We start from the raw sequence: 15,361 nt of genomic DNA on the forward strand, positions 1-15,361 counted from the left end.
AAAAAAAATTACCAAAAGCAAAATCTACGGATAACTTCATCACCAATTGTCAAAAAACGTGAAAATAAATATCAACTTATTTATGATCAAGTTTCCCAATCTAGAAGGTATGCAAATAGTGTGTTGGGGTGGATTGTCAACCAGGAATTCAATATTTAAAAGTATTTTTCACGAAATAAGTTTCAGCATAGTTCAACAACAGTATGAAGGCGTTCAATTAAGAAAGCGTAATAGTGGTGTACAGAGTAGGAAATTCAAATATAAGAACTTTTTCTTGTGTAAAGGATGTTGAAGCTAAGTCAAAACTTATTCTTTGAAAGCCAGATAAAATTTATTTTGTGATTAAATCCTGATAGGACATTACTTGGAATTACGGTAAGAAGCGTTGACAACGGTTTTGGCAAACAACTAGACAAGCTAGAAATAAAACACTGTTTATGTGAACTATTGTGAAGATACGGTATCCATTACAGACAAGGCATGTCCGTTTACTAATTATTAACAAGCAATTTAAATGACTATTACAGAAGAATGATTATACAGTATTTCATTTTAAGAAATATTGAAAAAAAAAGTTTTGGTAGGTTTTCCTTTCATTATCTAGCAAACCTAGTTTTGTTTCATGTAGGAATGTAACGGTGTCTACAGGCAAGGTAATGTTACTGGGTGCATTGTCTGCAAGCACAATGACATATCTGTTATGTAAATCCTTATGTGTGGATTTAACCCAGATGTGTGCTGCGTATTCTTTTAAGAATTATAGACCGAATAGATTTTATCCTCTGATAGTGTATCCAACGCAGAAGGGTCTCATTTTACCTACTTCCTGGCAGGGTTTTACACGAAATCCATACGTAAGTTGCAACTATCATTCCAATTAAAAATAGAAGCATATATGTATATGAAATTACCAAACAGTTTTCTATTTAACAGTTGTGTTTCTCAATGATAAGAACATGACTTTCAGTTGTTACTGTTTTTGGAGGTATTTCATTCCTATAAATGGTGCGTTTTGCTCGTTGGTAAGAAAATGCTTATTTTAGCTCTATAAATATTAAATATTATACAATGTAATAATCTATAGCTTGATATTTACATTGCCATCACTGTGTTCGGGATATATGGTGTTAAAAGGTATCCAAGAGCCTGTGCCCAGTATAACGATTTCCGTGCTAGTTGTCATCAACTGAAAACACACTCATAACACAGGGTTTCAAGATGCAAGTTGGTGAAAATTATGGAGAAGTTTTACAGTCGCCATAGTGATCTCATTGAGAAATATTTCACTTTTCTGTGCGATATTAAGATAGACATATTTGATGCTCGTTAGTTTACCTGTCATTTACGTTGTTTTATACCTTGTTCTCATTTGAGAACGTGACATTACTTTCATGGATCGACCAAGATTCACATGGCTGTTGTAGTCGATATATCAGATGCTTTCTCTGGCCGTAATGTTTCAGAAATCTCCATGTAAAACATTATTTTGTGGATATTTTGCTTTGGTCTTATTGAATTTGAGTTTAGATTATCGTTTTGTTTAAACTTTGGTATATTCTTGTTTTTATCGACAGGCTATCCAAGCACATCCATTCACTAAAATAGTGCCGATGAGAGTGACGTAGGAGAATGGACCATTTTTCCATTTCCATTTGTGGACTGTCTATGACTGCTACCACCATATACAAACCTTATACAGCCAACACTTTAGGTACAACTATAACAATCGTATATAATCGTTATATGTTAATCTGGAACATAAGCGATACACATCACGGTATGTTTATAATACGTTGGTTGGATGAAATCACACTACATCCTGCACGTTATATCCTATCTGTGTAGTAACAGATATATACACACAAATTACCTATAAAATTGCCAGCAGGGATTTGTAACTAATTTAAGGCGAGGACGTACACTCTCAAGTAATTTCATCTACATTTTAAATAATTTAAACGTATGTATTTATGAAACGTAAATGTGTACGTGTGGACATCTTTACTTCTAATAATCCTTGCAGATTGATAATTTTCGGAAACTTAATAGACTTTGATAACGAGATTCATTTTATGTTGTAATGACAATCTGGTATATTTTAATTGGTTGATTTGATTTTATTGTAGTGCAGAACAAATTGATCAAAATATTAAGGGCATGGTTGTGTACAAAATGTCAATTATAATTTTTTTCTAATTTCCCTTGTGTTACAGAATTGAAGGATGGCGACAGATGACAGTGATGTTTCTTCATCTTGGAATCGGTGTCTTTGTCAACGCCCCAACAACTTAAAAATAGTAAGCTACTATAATAGCAACAACGAACTAATTGGTACGTTTTGTAAGGAATGTAGGGCGGAAAACCTCACGCGTGAATATGTTATACATGCCGGATATGAAGACAAGGGGGATTTTAGTGAAAATACACCAAGGTCTAGCCAAGGGCTGGATGAACACAGAGCGTTCCAGGTTCAAAGCTCGAAAACGCGGATTGACTTGAGAATTTTCGCTAGTATACTGAAACCAGGCGACCAAATCTCCTGGCACAGACAGCACTGTTTCTGGCACCATGCCATTGTGGAGGACGTTGCGGCTGAAACAAACGAACTAAAATTGATTCATTGGAACAAGAAGGAAAACAATATCAAAATTTTACGTGATTCAATTAAAGTGGAAGCCAGCGAAGAAGGACTTTTCAATAAAATGTACCGTATAGATTACCCCGTGGAAATAACAAAGACGAACGATCCGGAACTGGTCTTGGCAAGAGCACGGTCTAGAATAGATGATACGGGGTATTCTCCTTTTACAGACAACTGTGAATCTTTCGCAACCTACTGCAAAACAGGTGTTGAAAAATCGCACCAGTTAGCCTGGGTAGAAGGAAAAATAGGGGAGATCCTCGGACAAAACATAGCTACATTTGCTAAATCAACAATAAACGCAACATGTAAAATTCTTCAAACTACTGTCTCTGTCTCGAAAACAGCTGTAGAAGCTGGAAGACCTTTTCAATCAGGAGGAATCGAACATGTTATGTTAGCTAGTAATGTTGTTGGGGCTGGAATTATCATAATGCTGGAAACGGGATTCGTCACTTGGGATTTGAGTCAGGTCTATGCACAGAGAAAACACGGGAATACATCTAGGAATGATTTTATTGAAACAGCAATTCGACGAGTAGTGGAAGGAGTGTTGAGTGCTGGAGTAACTATACTGTTCTCGCTTGGTCCGGAATTAATTGGTATGGCTGTTGGATCACCGCTTGGTCCAGTGGGTATCTTTGTCGGTGGAGTTATAGGCGGGATCGTAGGCGGAGTGGTAGGTAAATATATCGGAACTGCTCTTGGCAGTGTGATTGGGAAGGCGATTTCCTCTTCATTCAAAACCGATGACAGAGCAGTGACTAATATATGTGACTTAAAGTGTGGAGACCATATCGTGTTATATAGAGGCATACTACATCCGCGCTGTCATGCCATTGTTGTGGAGCAAAATGGAATCGACAAAATCAAAGTAATTCGCAACAAATACAAGGCCGGGGTTGTCGAGGAGTGGGTATCGTTCTCTAAACCATTGTTTAGAATTAACTATAAACAAGGGGTGAGTAAAGACCCCGAGGAAGTCGTGAAAATGGCAAGGTCAAAGCTAGGGGAATACCGGTATTGTCTACCTGTCTACAACTGCAAAACCTTCGCCAGACAATGCAAATCAAATCTGTCTACGGAAACAGAAGATGAGCCATGGCAACTAATAAATTATGAAGATCTTCCCGCGGAGTCTTTTCAGTATGCATGTGATGCGAAATTTGTCAGCACCTAGCGAAAGAATTTTGATGAGAAAGACCTATCCTAATATAGTTAACCACATTTATTTTGTGTGCATGTTGGATAATATTTTGAGGAGATGCAGGTATTCTATTTGTTATCATTTACAAAGTAATGTGAAATTTCTTACATTTAGAATAAAGGTCCGATTTCTCCGATTCCGTCGAACTCGAAGACAGCGGCAGGAGAATTGGGAGAATGCTGGATTTAAACTTAGTACCTTGAGAAAGAATAAAAACTAAAAATGAAAATCTTTTAGAGCATTTCTGTTGAGATATAAAAACTAAAAATGAAAATATTTTAGAGCATTTCTCTTGAGACATAGGCCATTATGAAGTAAACTGACGATATAGTTGTCATATGGCATGTATTTCCAAATAACTTTTTTGTTGAGTTTGGTGGTAACACCTGATAAAGGACTTTGGCAAACGTATTTTGTTACTGGGTCAATTGATCATGTGAATTCTTTAAATTAAAGGAGATGTCCACACGCACGTATTTGTTAGGAAACTATTACGTACAGGAACACTACAAATCCGTGTGCTTTACAAACTCGATGGTGATAGATAAACAAACTACTGATTGTGTCGAGAGAAAATCTCATTTAAGAAAGTATCATGGCCATTCCCGTCAACGAAAAAGAGGACGCTTACCGTTTAGCATAAAGTCTCGGATGCTTAGAATAGGGTATCACACATGAAATTATTACCCCTTCAAAAGCAGCAGAAGATTGTTTTTGAAATTAAATGACACTAAATGTTTTCATATCCCGTATGTCAAATTTACTCATAGAATGCTTCGTTTTCTTATACATAAATTATTTCCGTTTCGAATAGAGTGGGTTCTGTTTCAGAATTAGATATTCCGTTATGATGTTTATCAAAAATTCAATATATTTTTCCTTTTTTACCCACTTCTGTATTTGAATACTCTTTTACAATGCATATATAACCTAGTTTCAGCAATTTGAACCACTATTCTATGATTTCTTTAGGGATACATATCATATCATCGATTCATTCCTATTTAGGTTTATATCTGCCATGTTATCGATTCATTCCTTGTTTGGTTTATACCTGTCATGTTATTGATACATTCCTATCTTGGTTTATACCTGTCATGTTATAGATACATTTCTATCTTGGTTTATACCTGTCATGTTATCGATACATTCCTATCTTGGTTTATATTTGTCATGTTATCGATACATTCCTATCTTGGTTTATACCTGTCATGTTATCGATACATTCCTATCTTGGTTTATACCTGTCATGTTATCGATACATTCCTATCTTGGTTTATACCTGTCATGTTATCGATACATTCCTATCTTGGTTTATACCTGTCATGTTATCGATACATTCCTATCTTGGTTTATATTTGTCATGTTATCGATACATTCCTATCTTGGTTTATACCTGTCATGTTATCGATACATTCCTATCTTGGTTTATACCTGTCATGTTATCGATACATTCCTATCTTGGTTTATATTTGTCATGTTATCGATACATTCTATCCTGTCATGGTTTATATTATACCTCATGTTATCTTGGTTTATACATGTTATTCCTATCTTGGTTTATACCTGTCATGTAATCGATACATTCCTATCTTGGTTAATACCTGACATGTTATCGATACATACCTATCTTGGTTTATACCTGTCATGTTATCGATACATTCCTATCTTGGTTTATACCTGTCATGTTATCGATACATTCCTATCTTGGTTTATACCTGTCATGTTATCGATACATTCCTATCTTGGTTTATACCTGTCATGTTATCGATACATTCCTATCTTGGTTTATACCTGCCATGTTATCGATACATTCCTATCTTGGTTTATACCTGTCATGTTATCGATACATTCCTATCTTGGTTTATACCTGTCATGTTATCGATACATTCCTATCTTGGTTTATACCTGTCATGTTATCGATACATTCCTATCTTGGTTTATACCTGTCTTGGTTTATACCTGTCATGTTATCGATACATTCCTACATTCCTATCTTGGTTTATACCTGTCATGTTATCATGATACACTTATCTTGGTTTATACCTGTCATGTTATCGATACATTCCTATCTTGGTTTATACCTGTCATGTTATCGATACATTCCTAGTTTGTTTTATACCTGTCATGTTATCGATACATTCCTATCTTGGTTTATACCTGCCATGTTATCGATACATTCCTATCTTGGTTTATACCTGTCATGTTATCGATACATTCCTATCTTGGTTTATACCTGTCATGTTATCTTGGTTTATACCTGTCATGTTTCCTATCTTGGTTTATACCTGTCATGTTATCGATACATTCCTATCTTGGTTTATACCTGTCATGTTATTGATACATTCCTATCTTGGTTTATATTTGTCATGTTATCGATACATTCCTATCTTGGTATATATTTGTCATGTTATAGATACATTTCTATCTTGGTTTATACCTGTCATGTTATCGATACATTCCTATCTTGGTTTATACCTGTCATGTTATCGATACATTCCTATCTTGGTTTATACCTGCCATGTTATCGATACATTCCTATCTTGGTTTATACCTGTCATGTTATCGATACATTCCTATCTTGGTTTATACCTGTCATGTTATCGATACATTCCTATCTTGGTTTATACCTGTCATGTTATCGATACATTCCTATCTTGGTTTATACCTGTCATGTTATCGATACATTCCTATCTTGGTTTATACCTGCCATGTTATCGATACATTCCTAGTTTGTTTTATACCTGTCATGTTATCGATACATTCCTATCTTGGTTTATACCTGTCATGTTATCGATACATTCCTATCTTGGTTTATACCTGTCATGTTATCGATACATTCCTATCTTGGTTTATACCTGTCATGTTATCGATACATTCCTATCTTGGTTTATACCTGTCATGTTATCGATACATTCCTATCTTGGTTTATACCTGTCATGTTATCGATACATTCCTATCTTGGTTTATACCTGTCATGTTATCGATACGTTCCTATCTTGGTTTATACCTGTCATGTTATCGATACATTCCTATCTTGGTTTATACCTGTCATGTTATCGATACATTCCTATCTTGGTTTATACCTGTCATGTTATCGATACATTCCTATCTTGGTTTATACCTACCATGTTATCGATACATTTGGTTTATACCTGTCATGTTATCGATTTTTCCTAATTTATTAATCCTGTCATGTTATCGATTTTTCCTAATTTATTAATGTCTACCATGTTATCGATTTTTTTCCTAATTTGGTAATATCTACCATGTTATCGATTTTTCCTAATTTGGTAATATCTACCATGTTATCGATTTTTCCTATCTTGGTTTATATTTTATCGATGTACACAATTTTTCCTATGCTTGGATAATTATACCTTTGTTATTCGATCTTCAACATATAATGTTCTACATTCCTTCTTGGTTTATCCACCATGTTATCGTTAGTTTCCTATTTTGTTCTCATTTTATTACTATTTTGTATCTTGGTTATTATTTGTCTCTTTCTCGTCCACAATTGTTAAGTTAGTAGTATTGTTCTCGTTACCTGTACACGCCTCAGGGGAGTGTTACTACCAGGTATGAGGTGATTATGACGCAGTCGTATGAGGCTACATAATTCATGTTCACGCAGATGTGACTACAACAGTCATGCTTGAATGACGATGAACTTTTGTTCTGAGAAATACAGCTTGTTTATCCTTGTTATAAGTGTGTGGATTTTCAAACACTAACATTGTATGGTTCTATAACAGCAATCGTGATGGAACTATTATCTTTGCTTGTTATGTATTTAACCTGGCCTAGTATAGCTGGTAAGTATTATTTATATATATATATATGTATGTGTGTATGTGTGTGTGTGTAAATATCTCGCATTATATTGCTGGATTTTAATATCTTGATACTCAATATTGTACTTTACTCGACTAAACAATTTCGTCTGAAAGTCTGTATGTTTTTGCGTAGTTGTTAATCTAATATTTATTTCATATTGTAATAGTTATAAAAGATGAAAATATCAAAGAAAACCTAATGCTACTGGCGAGCTTAGAAACTGTCTCTACTTATACCTTTATAATTTACATTGTGTAAACTTGGGTAATACCATGGATCTAGAAATTAAGAAATATATCTTCTTAGTTAGTATACAAACATATTACGTATTACAAATACAAATACATGAACATAGTTATAACTTCACATTTTACATATCAAACAAGTAATGTGTGGATCATTACGTTTCTTAAGTAACTTTGTGTAGTTCTCTTACATTCCGTTATAATACCTAACTTCATAACAAGTCTTCTTCTTCAGAATCACTGTAATTTATTGGCAATATTATTTAATAATTTAATCAGGGTAGCAGTTTATTTCTTTATCGATATGAGTCAATGAATAATTACATAAAATAAATACAACATAAAATGTAAATATATTACGTGATGATTTAGAGCTATAAAGGATTAGCTCTAGGAGACATAATATTTTCGTCCGCCTGTCTGTCTTTCCGTCCGTCACACTTCGTTTTTATCACAATACCTAGGGACAAATTTGTTTGGACATTGTACTACAAACAGTATAACGGTATATACCAAAGTATAAGTATTTATTAGCATTATTAGCATAAATGATGAACGCAGGCGTGTAGCCTCTATGTCGATATCAATATCAAATACATAGCATCATGTAAATAACTCCTCTGTACAATGGCTTTACATAAGTAACTGTAAAGGGTTATTTTCCAATGTTCATATACCCTTATATTTCAAATTGAATAACAGATTCAGCATTAACAATGTTGGGTTACCTTGAACGAGTTTCAAAGTTATGTCAGATTTTAATTTGTTGATTAAAACAAACTCAAATCGATGTGACTAATTAAATTTTGTTTTGATATTCTGACATGGTAACTTCAGTCGTCTTCTTCGTTAAAACACTCATCTGACTTTAACTAAGGCTTACATCGCGACTGTCGTTGATGAAGGCGCTTATCATTCCAGAACACCTGGTCTTATTTTCCCACTAGTTTTTTACATTGACATCCGTGTTAATGTTCCTTTAGTCCGTATGTTGCCCTCGTTTCCTAGTGTTTGAGTTAGAATTCTGTTGACTAGTCAGTAACTTTTTCCTTTGACCCTTTTTATACATGAATACACTGCTAACTCAACTTCTCGTGTATAATGTATGTATCTATGATATAATAGGACAGCAGTTGAAGTATAAATTTTCTTAAATGGACATATAAATATGTACATCTGTATAATCAGTTTTAGATTTGTTTCTCGTGTTGATGTTAGCGTTACATATTTTATAATAATGTGTATTAATTATGTGGAATTTGCATTGCTACTACCGCAAAGATTGCCTGTCACGAAACGCGACATTCACGTGTCAAATCTGTTCTAAAAGTTATTGTGAACACACACGTGAACACATGTTAGGTCATTACAGCGACATAAATTATTGCAATATAATACCGACGAATGAACGCCCCGGTTTTCCAAATCAAATTCGATGAAACAAGAGGAAAAAGGGGAAAAAAACAAAGGTGAACTTTAAAATGATATAAGGAGAAAAACATACATTTCCCTGGAGGTTGATATTTGGTCACGTTGACAATGACCCTACTGATAGTAAGAAAGGTTACAACCAAATAATGTCAGGTTCTAATAAAAAGAAGTGGTGTAGTTATCGATAAGATCTGAAACCATAATACACAAAGTTATGTTATATTTCCCACTAACATCATAATTTCGTCTATGAAACATTCCCGCTCTCTTCAGTAACATGTATCACTTGCAGACATTGTGGTTTACGACTTATGAAAAAGGGAAGAAAATCATGACATTAGGAATAGTGCGTCGAATATCGGCTCGACTGAAAATGTCGTCATCACAGACTATGGAACTAGAAATAACATCACATCAAGTTTCAACAGGTTCATGCCAATGTACGTGATATACATTTATAGTCTATATTCACACTTCCACCATGAAATTCGAAAACCAGGCTTGGTATGCTTCCCTGACAATAGCATGGCCGCCGAATACGTTTTGCCGGCCTCGTCACGACCGTTGGCCTCTGGGCCTCGGATATCCGAGGAGTAAGCTTCAGAACTAATACTTTCGGCGAAATCCCACAAAAGAGGATATAGCAATTTTAGTGAGGGATACGTACACGATATAGCAGGTTTGTTTATATAAAATTTCCCGAGGAGAGGCTGTGGTAATCGGTAGATCTTCTGCTGTTTCTGACATTCTGAACATATACATTTATATCTATTCATCCATATCTTTATTTATTTTGGGTATTACATAAATATCGGCACAGAAGTTTAATGGCCTATTAATAAGCTTTTCGACTTGTGGAAACTAAGGTCAGAATATCTAATTGAGCCGAAATGACATAATTGCTCTCCATCAACAGTTAATATATTCCCTCGTCTGATTTTTCATTGCACATATTCGGATTCTTTGAAACTTAAACCAAACGAATTTTATCGGAGTGTTTAATTTACGTACTGGAATTTGATGAGTAAATTCTAGCCCTGGGTTAAGGGGATATAATTTCATTATTGTTATACATATTAATTTGCTAAGAGTGTACAACCAAAAGGATACGGCAAAGATGTTTTCTCTGGCTGGGTCTCTCGGAGTGATCTGCCCTTGTCATCCGTCAATAGCATGTTAAATAGTACAGCGTTTAACCGCTAGGTATGCATACCGATGTTGTATTATGTTGTACTCATCGACAACATATGATAAAACAGCAAGTTGTATAACAATCCCATAGGTGAATGTGATTATTAAAATGATATGTTTATTGTTTGTAATGACACATTTTGACCAAGTAAAAACAGTAAACATACTACAAAAAGACAAAACTCTCTCTTTTGTGACGTCACAATGCATATGATCATAAAGTTATGGAGCCAAAGTGGAAACAATGGAAAGGTATTAATGCACATGGGCCACAACATAAATCTTGTTACTGATATAAATACACTGCTTACAGGTTATATGTATTTAATTATGTAATACATATGTAGTGGCAATAAAACAGAAATGAGTATTTTAGATCACAGGAAACGAATCCATCCAAAATGTTAGTATACTGTTATTACATATTTAACTAACAAAAGTCATCAGATAGGAAATTAAGTCGGTTTATAGCAATCATATTCTCTAATCTTTTGGAAATATATCATATATCATTAATCAGTAAATAAAGTGTTTGATCCTTCCGACAAAAAAATCGATCAAGGAAATTGAACAAATGTTGTGTAAAATATTACATAACAAATTCAAAAAATATTATGTAGAATATCTCACGAAATTAGTTTTAATTTATTTGTAATTGAATGATATATATATCAAGGCCTTATTTCTCCTCAAGAAACGCCAAGAAAATATCAACATAACCATAATCCAAAGAAAGCCATGTGTTTCGCAAGAGTAAACATCTTCTGCTTCATCGACGACACCCCCATGTAAATCTTGGTCTATCCAAGTAATGAATGTCATGTTTTAATTTGTACAACAGGCACACAAGTGAATAGCTCATTTCAATACAAATTCAGAATTACATGTAGATAGAGTAGCACCAAATGATGAATTCTACTAAGTTACACTTGTGTATCTTTTGAATATTACTTACAATTCTTGGTGTAGTGTTGAGAATTGGTTCCGGTGGCCAAAGTCAGTAGCTGCAATGTAACTATTTACCTTTCTCGTAAATTTAGATGGCGACGAAGTTGATGAAGACTGCCGATTTGGTTATTACACAAACAGTGGTGAATATGAAGAATCTTATATCTCATGTGGTATCAACGACTACTGCTGTGGTCATTTGATGGACAGAAATTGCTGCATCAACCCCGAAAATAATTCGTTAGTATTTTTTCTTTAATATATCATTCACGCTCGTCTAAACAAGGAAATGATCTGTGTACCAATAAGTTCAATCAGTTTTCAAGGCTCTGTCTCTTTTTATGACCTGCTGTTGAATTATCATGTAAATGTTTTAAAGAAACAGAAGTCGTGATAACGCCATGTAAATAATGACAATACATTGGAAACTAGATACGCATACGAAATAAACCAAACAGTAACCAAAATATTTTTTTAAAACATCGAAGTTTTATAAAAAAAAAAAATTGAATACTTACATCAGTATTTTTATCAACAGGTTTAACCTTTATGAAGTTAAAACATCTATCACCCACTGTACCATCGCATGTTATTTTCACTCCAATATTTTAGAAACGTGCCATTAGACATTTACTTTAAATCGCTGATGATGTTTTCCTTACCTTGCAGCAACGATGACGATGATTCTCCCACTATTGGTTTGATGTTTGGTAGTATTGCAGCATGCACGATATTCATTGTTTTATGCGCATGCATATGTGGTAAAATGGTTCGCCGTCAGCCTCCCTCTACAGAACAACCTTATACTGATCAGACAAACTCTCCGACAGGTCAGTGAAGTCTTGTTATCTTAATTATTTGTCTTCGGATATAATGCTGACTTTAGGAGTATTTTATTTCATTTGGAATTCTTTTAATTTTGTGGCATAACGATTGAAACACATTTGTAGTTATAGCATTACGTAAGGTTTGTCACAAGACGGGCAAAACGAGACATGAAATGTATTTTTGTACTTTGCTATCTATTGTAGTGTTTAAAAGCTATAATTGAGCATTGTGGCGCCGTAGTATACCTACTGATTCGGCTAAAAGCGTCAATAATTTCAACATTTACACCATGGTGGAAGTACATTGTACTCTTGAGCATAACTTGAGGAAGATTGGGGCATTAATAACACAAATTAAGGGCGTAAATTCTAACTGGGTGGATCACTTTCCGTGATTTTAAGGACAAGATAATAGATACTTAATTTGTCTCTTGATTTCGGAAATTTTTGTTTGCATGAAATGGCAATGGTACTTTTTTTTATAATCATTAAGGCTTTTCTACAATATTTCTGTTTCAAAGCAGAAAGTCTGAATTTATAAACGTTGCCAAATATTTCAGTAATTTTTTAAACCTTTTTTTCGTTACAGTTTTAGTGGTTCAAAAGAGAAAGCAATGAAAACTTTATTTTGGCTTATTTTTTTTCTTAAATTTTCCTTTTTTTCAAGTATTATGCTTTTGCATTTGAATGAACGAGGAGAGTTGTTAGAACTGAGATCGACCCAAATTGATAAAGAACGTACGTTGTTAATTAGATATCAAGAATAGATACGGATTCAGAAAATCAATAAACTCCATAACAGCTACACATTCATTCACTGCTTTCGATTTACAAAAAAGATACTAAATAAATAGATAAATAAAACGATCCTTGAGATATCAACACCAGACAAAAGATTAACTTTAGTTATTTTGTAAAAAAATTGAAAAAGAACAAAAAATCTTTTTTATTAAATTCACTAGAACTATGTAGATTTATGCTAGTTTGTTTTCCATTATCCATACAAGTTGATTCATCTCAGCTTTTGTTAATACACAATGACACCGATATACGGAAAATTCGTTTTGCACGATTTCAAAGACATGTTTACTGACTTTTAAAATCAATTTCCAAGACCAAAGGATATCATGCTGTTTCTTTCCAATATTATTCTTTAGGTATTTCTAGCTTTGGCTATGGGTATCTGGTCCCTTTCATACTCCGCTAACTGCTTTCATTGTGATTAGGACAATAGGAAATGGATCTCCTTTGCAAAATTGTGAATTGGAATGAGCTGTGTAACAACAGCGTTTTGATGCACTTTATGAAAAAAAACAAATTGAGAAGGACTTGTGAAATTGTCAATCCAGACTCCACGAAGACATTAGAAAGCCAATCTCCACTTATCGTTTTAATTTTGCTACAATATATTCGTATATCATTTCATTCATTTGCTTATAAAATCTATTTTTCTCAAGATACTGCCATCAAACGTATTCAGTTTGTCTTGCCCTTAGATATATTGATCTATACACACTCTATTAAAGATAATTATTCTTTTAGGTGGAGGATCTCATTTCTCATCTTTAACAAATCAGACCAACACTTCCGATACAAGTACTTCAATACAGGTAACTCCTTCCAGCATTCAAATGAGGGACCCAGCTCCTTCACCACCGCCATCTTACGAGGAATGTTTAGAGAAAAACTTAATATTACCACCGCCTGCGTATGATGCTCTGAACCTGTTTACAAACAACGCTTACTCAGGTTCGGATAGCAATGTGACAGCTAATACAGTTCAAATTGATCATAATCATTCACCTGCTAACTCAGACTGAACATGCTTATATCTTGATGACTTGTTTGTGGAAACAGTGGATAAGTGATTGGATCCTCGTACATCTGGGCAACAATGTGACTTCAAATGTAACTTTATAACCTAAATGTATATACATGTAAGACAGATATATTCTAGTGTTCAAACCAGATGGACGGCATCATCATCATCATCATCATCATCATCATCATCATCATCATCATCATCATCATCATCATCATCATCGTCGTCGTCGTCGTCGTCGTCGTCGTCGTCGTCGTCGTCGTCGTCCATAAAACAATTTTGTTTATGTATAGAGTGTTACATACAGTTATAAATACTGCAGCTGACCGACAAAAGTATTCAGCAGGACATGTAGTAGATAAACATAGTAGTGTACCTAATGTATCTGTAAATGAATAACGTGCTATATGAATGACATGCTCAGCAGTATCAGGCAGTATTATGCCACATATATAATGGCGGTATGTATAAACGACAGCAACTTAATGACAATAATACGTACAATATGTTTAAAAAAGTAGTGTATCACATCATTTACAGATGGGAATGATAATATTATCAAATGTGTTCGCTCCTTTGTAATTATAAGACAACTTTCTCTTTAAGGCTGTATGAAGGTAAGACTTTAGAAAGTAATTGAAAAACAAAAAAAATCTGCACTATATTTTCCAGCATATGTGTGTAAGAATATGTGTAAAAACATAACCAATTCTCACATATTATTCATAAAAGATAGTAGAATTACACTTTTATATAATAGATTTGACATAACAACCGTCAATTCATTTAACGATCTTTAAAATGACATTTAACGATCTTTAAAATGACATTAAACGATCTTTAAAATGACATTTAACGATCTTTAAAATGACATTAAACGATCTTTAAAATGACATTTAACGATCCTTACAATGACATTTAACGATCTTTACAATGACATTAAACGATCTTTAAAATGACATTTAACGATCTTTAAAATGACATTAAACGATCTTTAAAATGACATTTAACGATCTTTAAAATGACATTAAACTATCTTTAAAATGACATTTAACGATCCTTACAATGACATTTAACTATCTTTACAACCATACATATAGCAATTTTTCCAAGAACAAAATAACGAGCTGAAGTCTTTGTTTTTGGGTCCTAAAAATCATGGAAAGCGTTCGATCAAGACATGACTTCGTCCTTAATAAATACCTCCAA

The 15,361-nt window shown here is 33.8% G+C and overlaps 2 protein-coding genes across 2 annotated transcripts; both read left to right on the plus strand.

Moving 5' to 3' along the window:
• Positions 1-1,929: 1,929 nt before the first annotated feature.
• On the plus strand, positions 1,930-4,027 carry LOC132550877 (uncharacterized). Its single transcript, XM_060214970.1, has 2 exons — positions 1,930-1,960; positions 2,214-4,027. Exon 2 carries the CDS (start codon positions 2,223-2,225, stop codon positions 3,819-3,821), a length of 1,599 nt encoding a protein of 532 aa, XP_060070953.1. The 5' UTR covers positions 1,930-1,960; positions 2,214-2,222; the 3' UTR covers positions 3,822-4,027.
• Positions 4,028-7,358: 3,331 nt separating this feature from the next.
• On the plus strand, positions 7,359-14,150 carry LOC132550726 (uncharacterized). The gene is made up of 4 exons (XM_060214822.1): positions 7,359-7,666; positions 11,596-11,743; positions 12,173-12,333; positions 13,873-14,150. Exons 1-4 carry the CDS (start codon positions 7,615-7,617, stop codon positions 14,148-14,150), a joined length of 639 nt encoding a protein of 212 aa, XP_060070805.1. The 5' UTR covers positions 7,359-7,614.
• The last annotated feature ends 1,211 nt before the right edge of the window (positions 14,151-15,361 follow it).

Source organism: Ylistrum balloti, unplaced genomic scaffold (genome assembly GCF_031769215.1).
Source record: "Ylistrum balloti isolate Yb309-2 unplaced genomic scaffold, AGI_CSIRO_Ybal_v1 Utg369624, whole genome shotgun sequence".
Taxonomy (NCBI): Eukaryota; Metazoa; Mollusca; class Bivalvia; order Pectinida; family Pectinidae; genus Ylistrum; species Ylistrum balloti.

Bases quoted from the DNA above. Each gene is read 5' to 3' on its own strand.
- LOC132550877 (XM_060214970.1), top strand. From the start codon at position 2,223: ATGGCGACAGATGACAGTGATGTTTCTTCATCTTGGAATCGGTGTCTT.
- LOC132550726 (XM_060214822.1), top strand. From the start codon at position 7,615: ATGGAACTATTATCTTTGCTTGTTATGTATTTAACCTGGCCTAGTATA. The intron at 11,744-12,172 runs GTTAGTATTTTT...CTTACCTTGCAG, and splicing joins ATCAACCCCGAAAATAATTC to CAACGATGACGATGATTCTC. The intron at 12,334-13,872 runs GTCAGTGAAGTC...TTATTCTTTTAG, and splicing joins TCAGACAAACTCTCCGACAG to GTGGAGGATCTCATTTCTCA.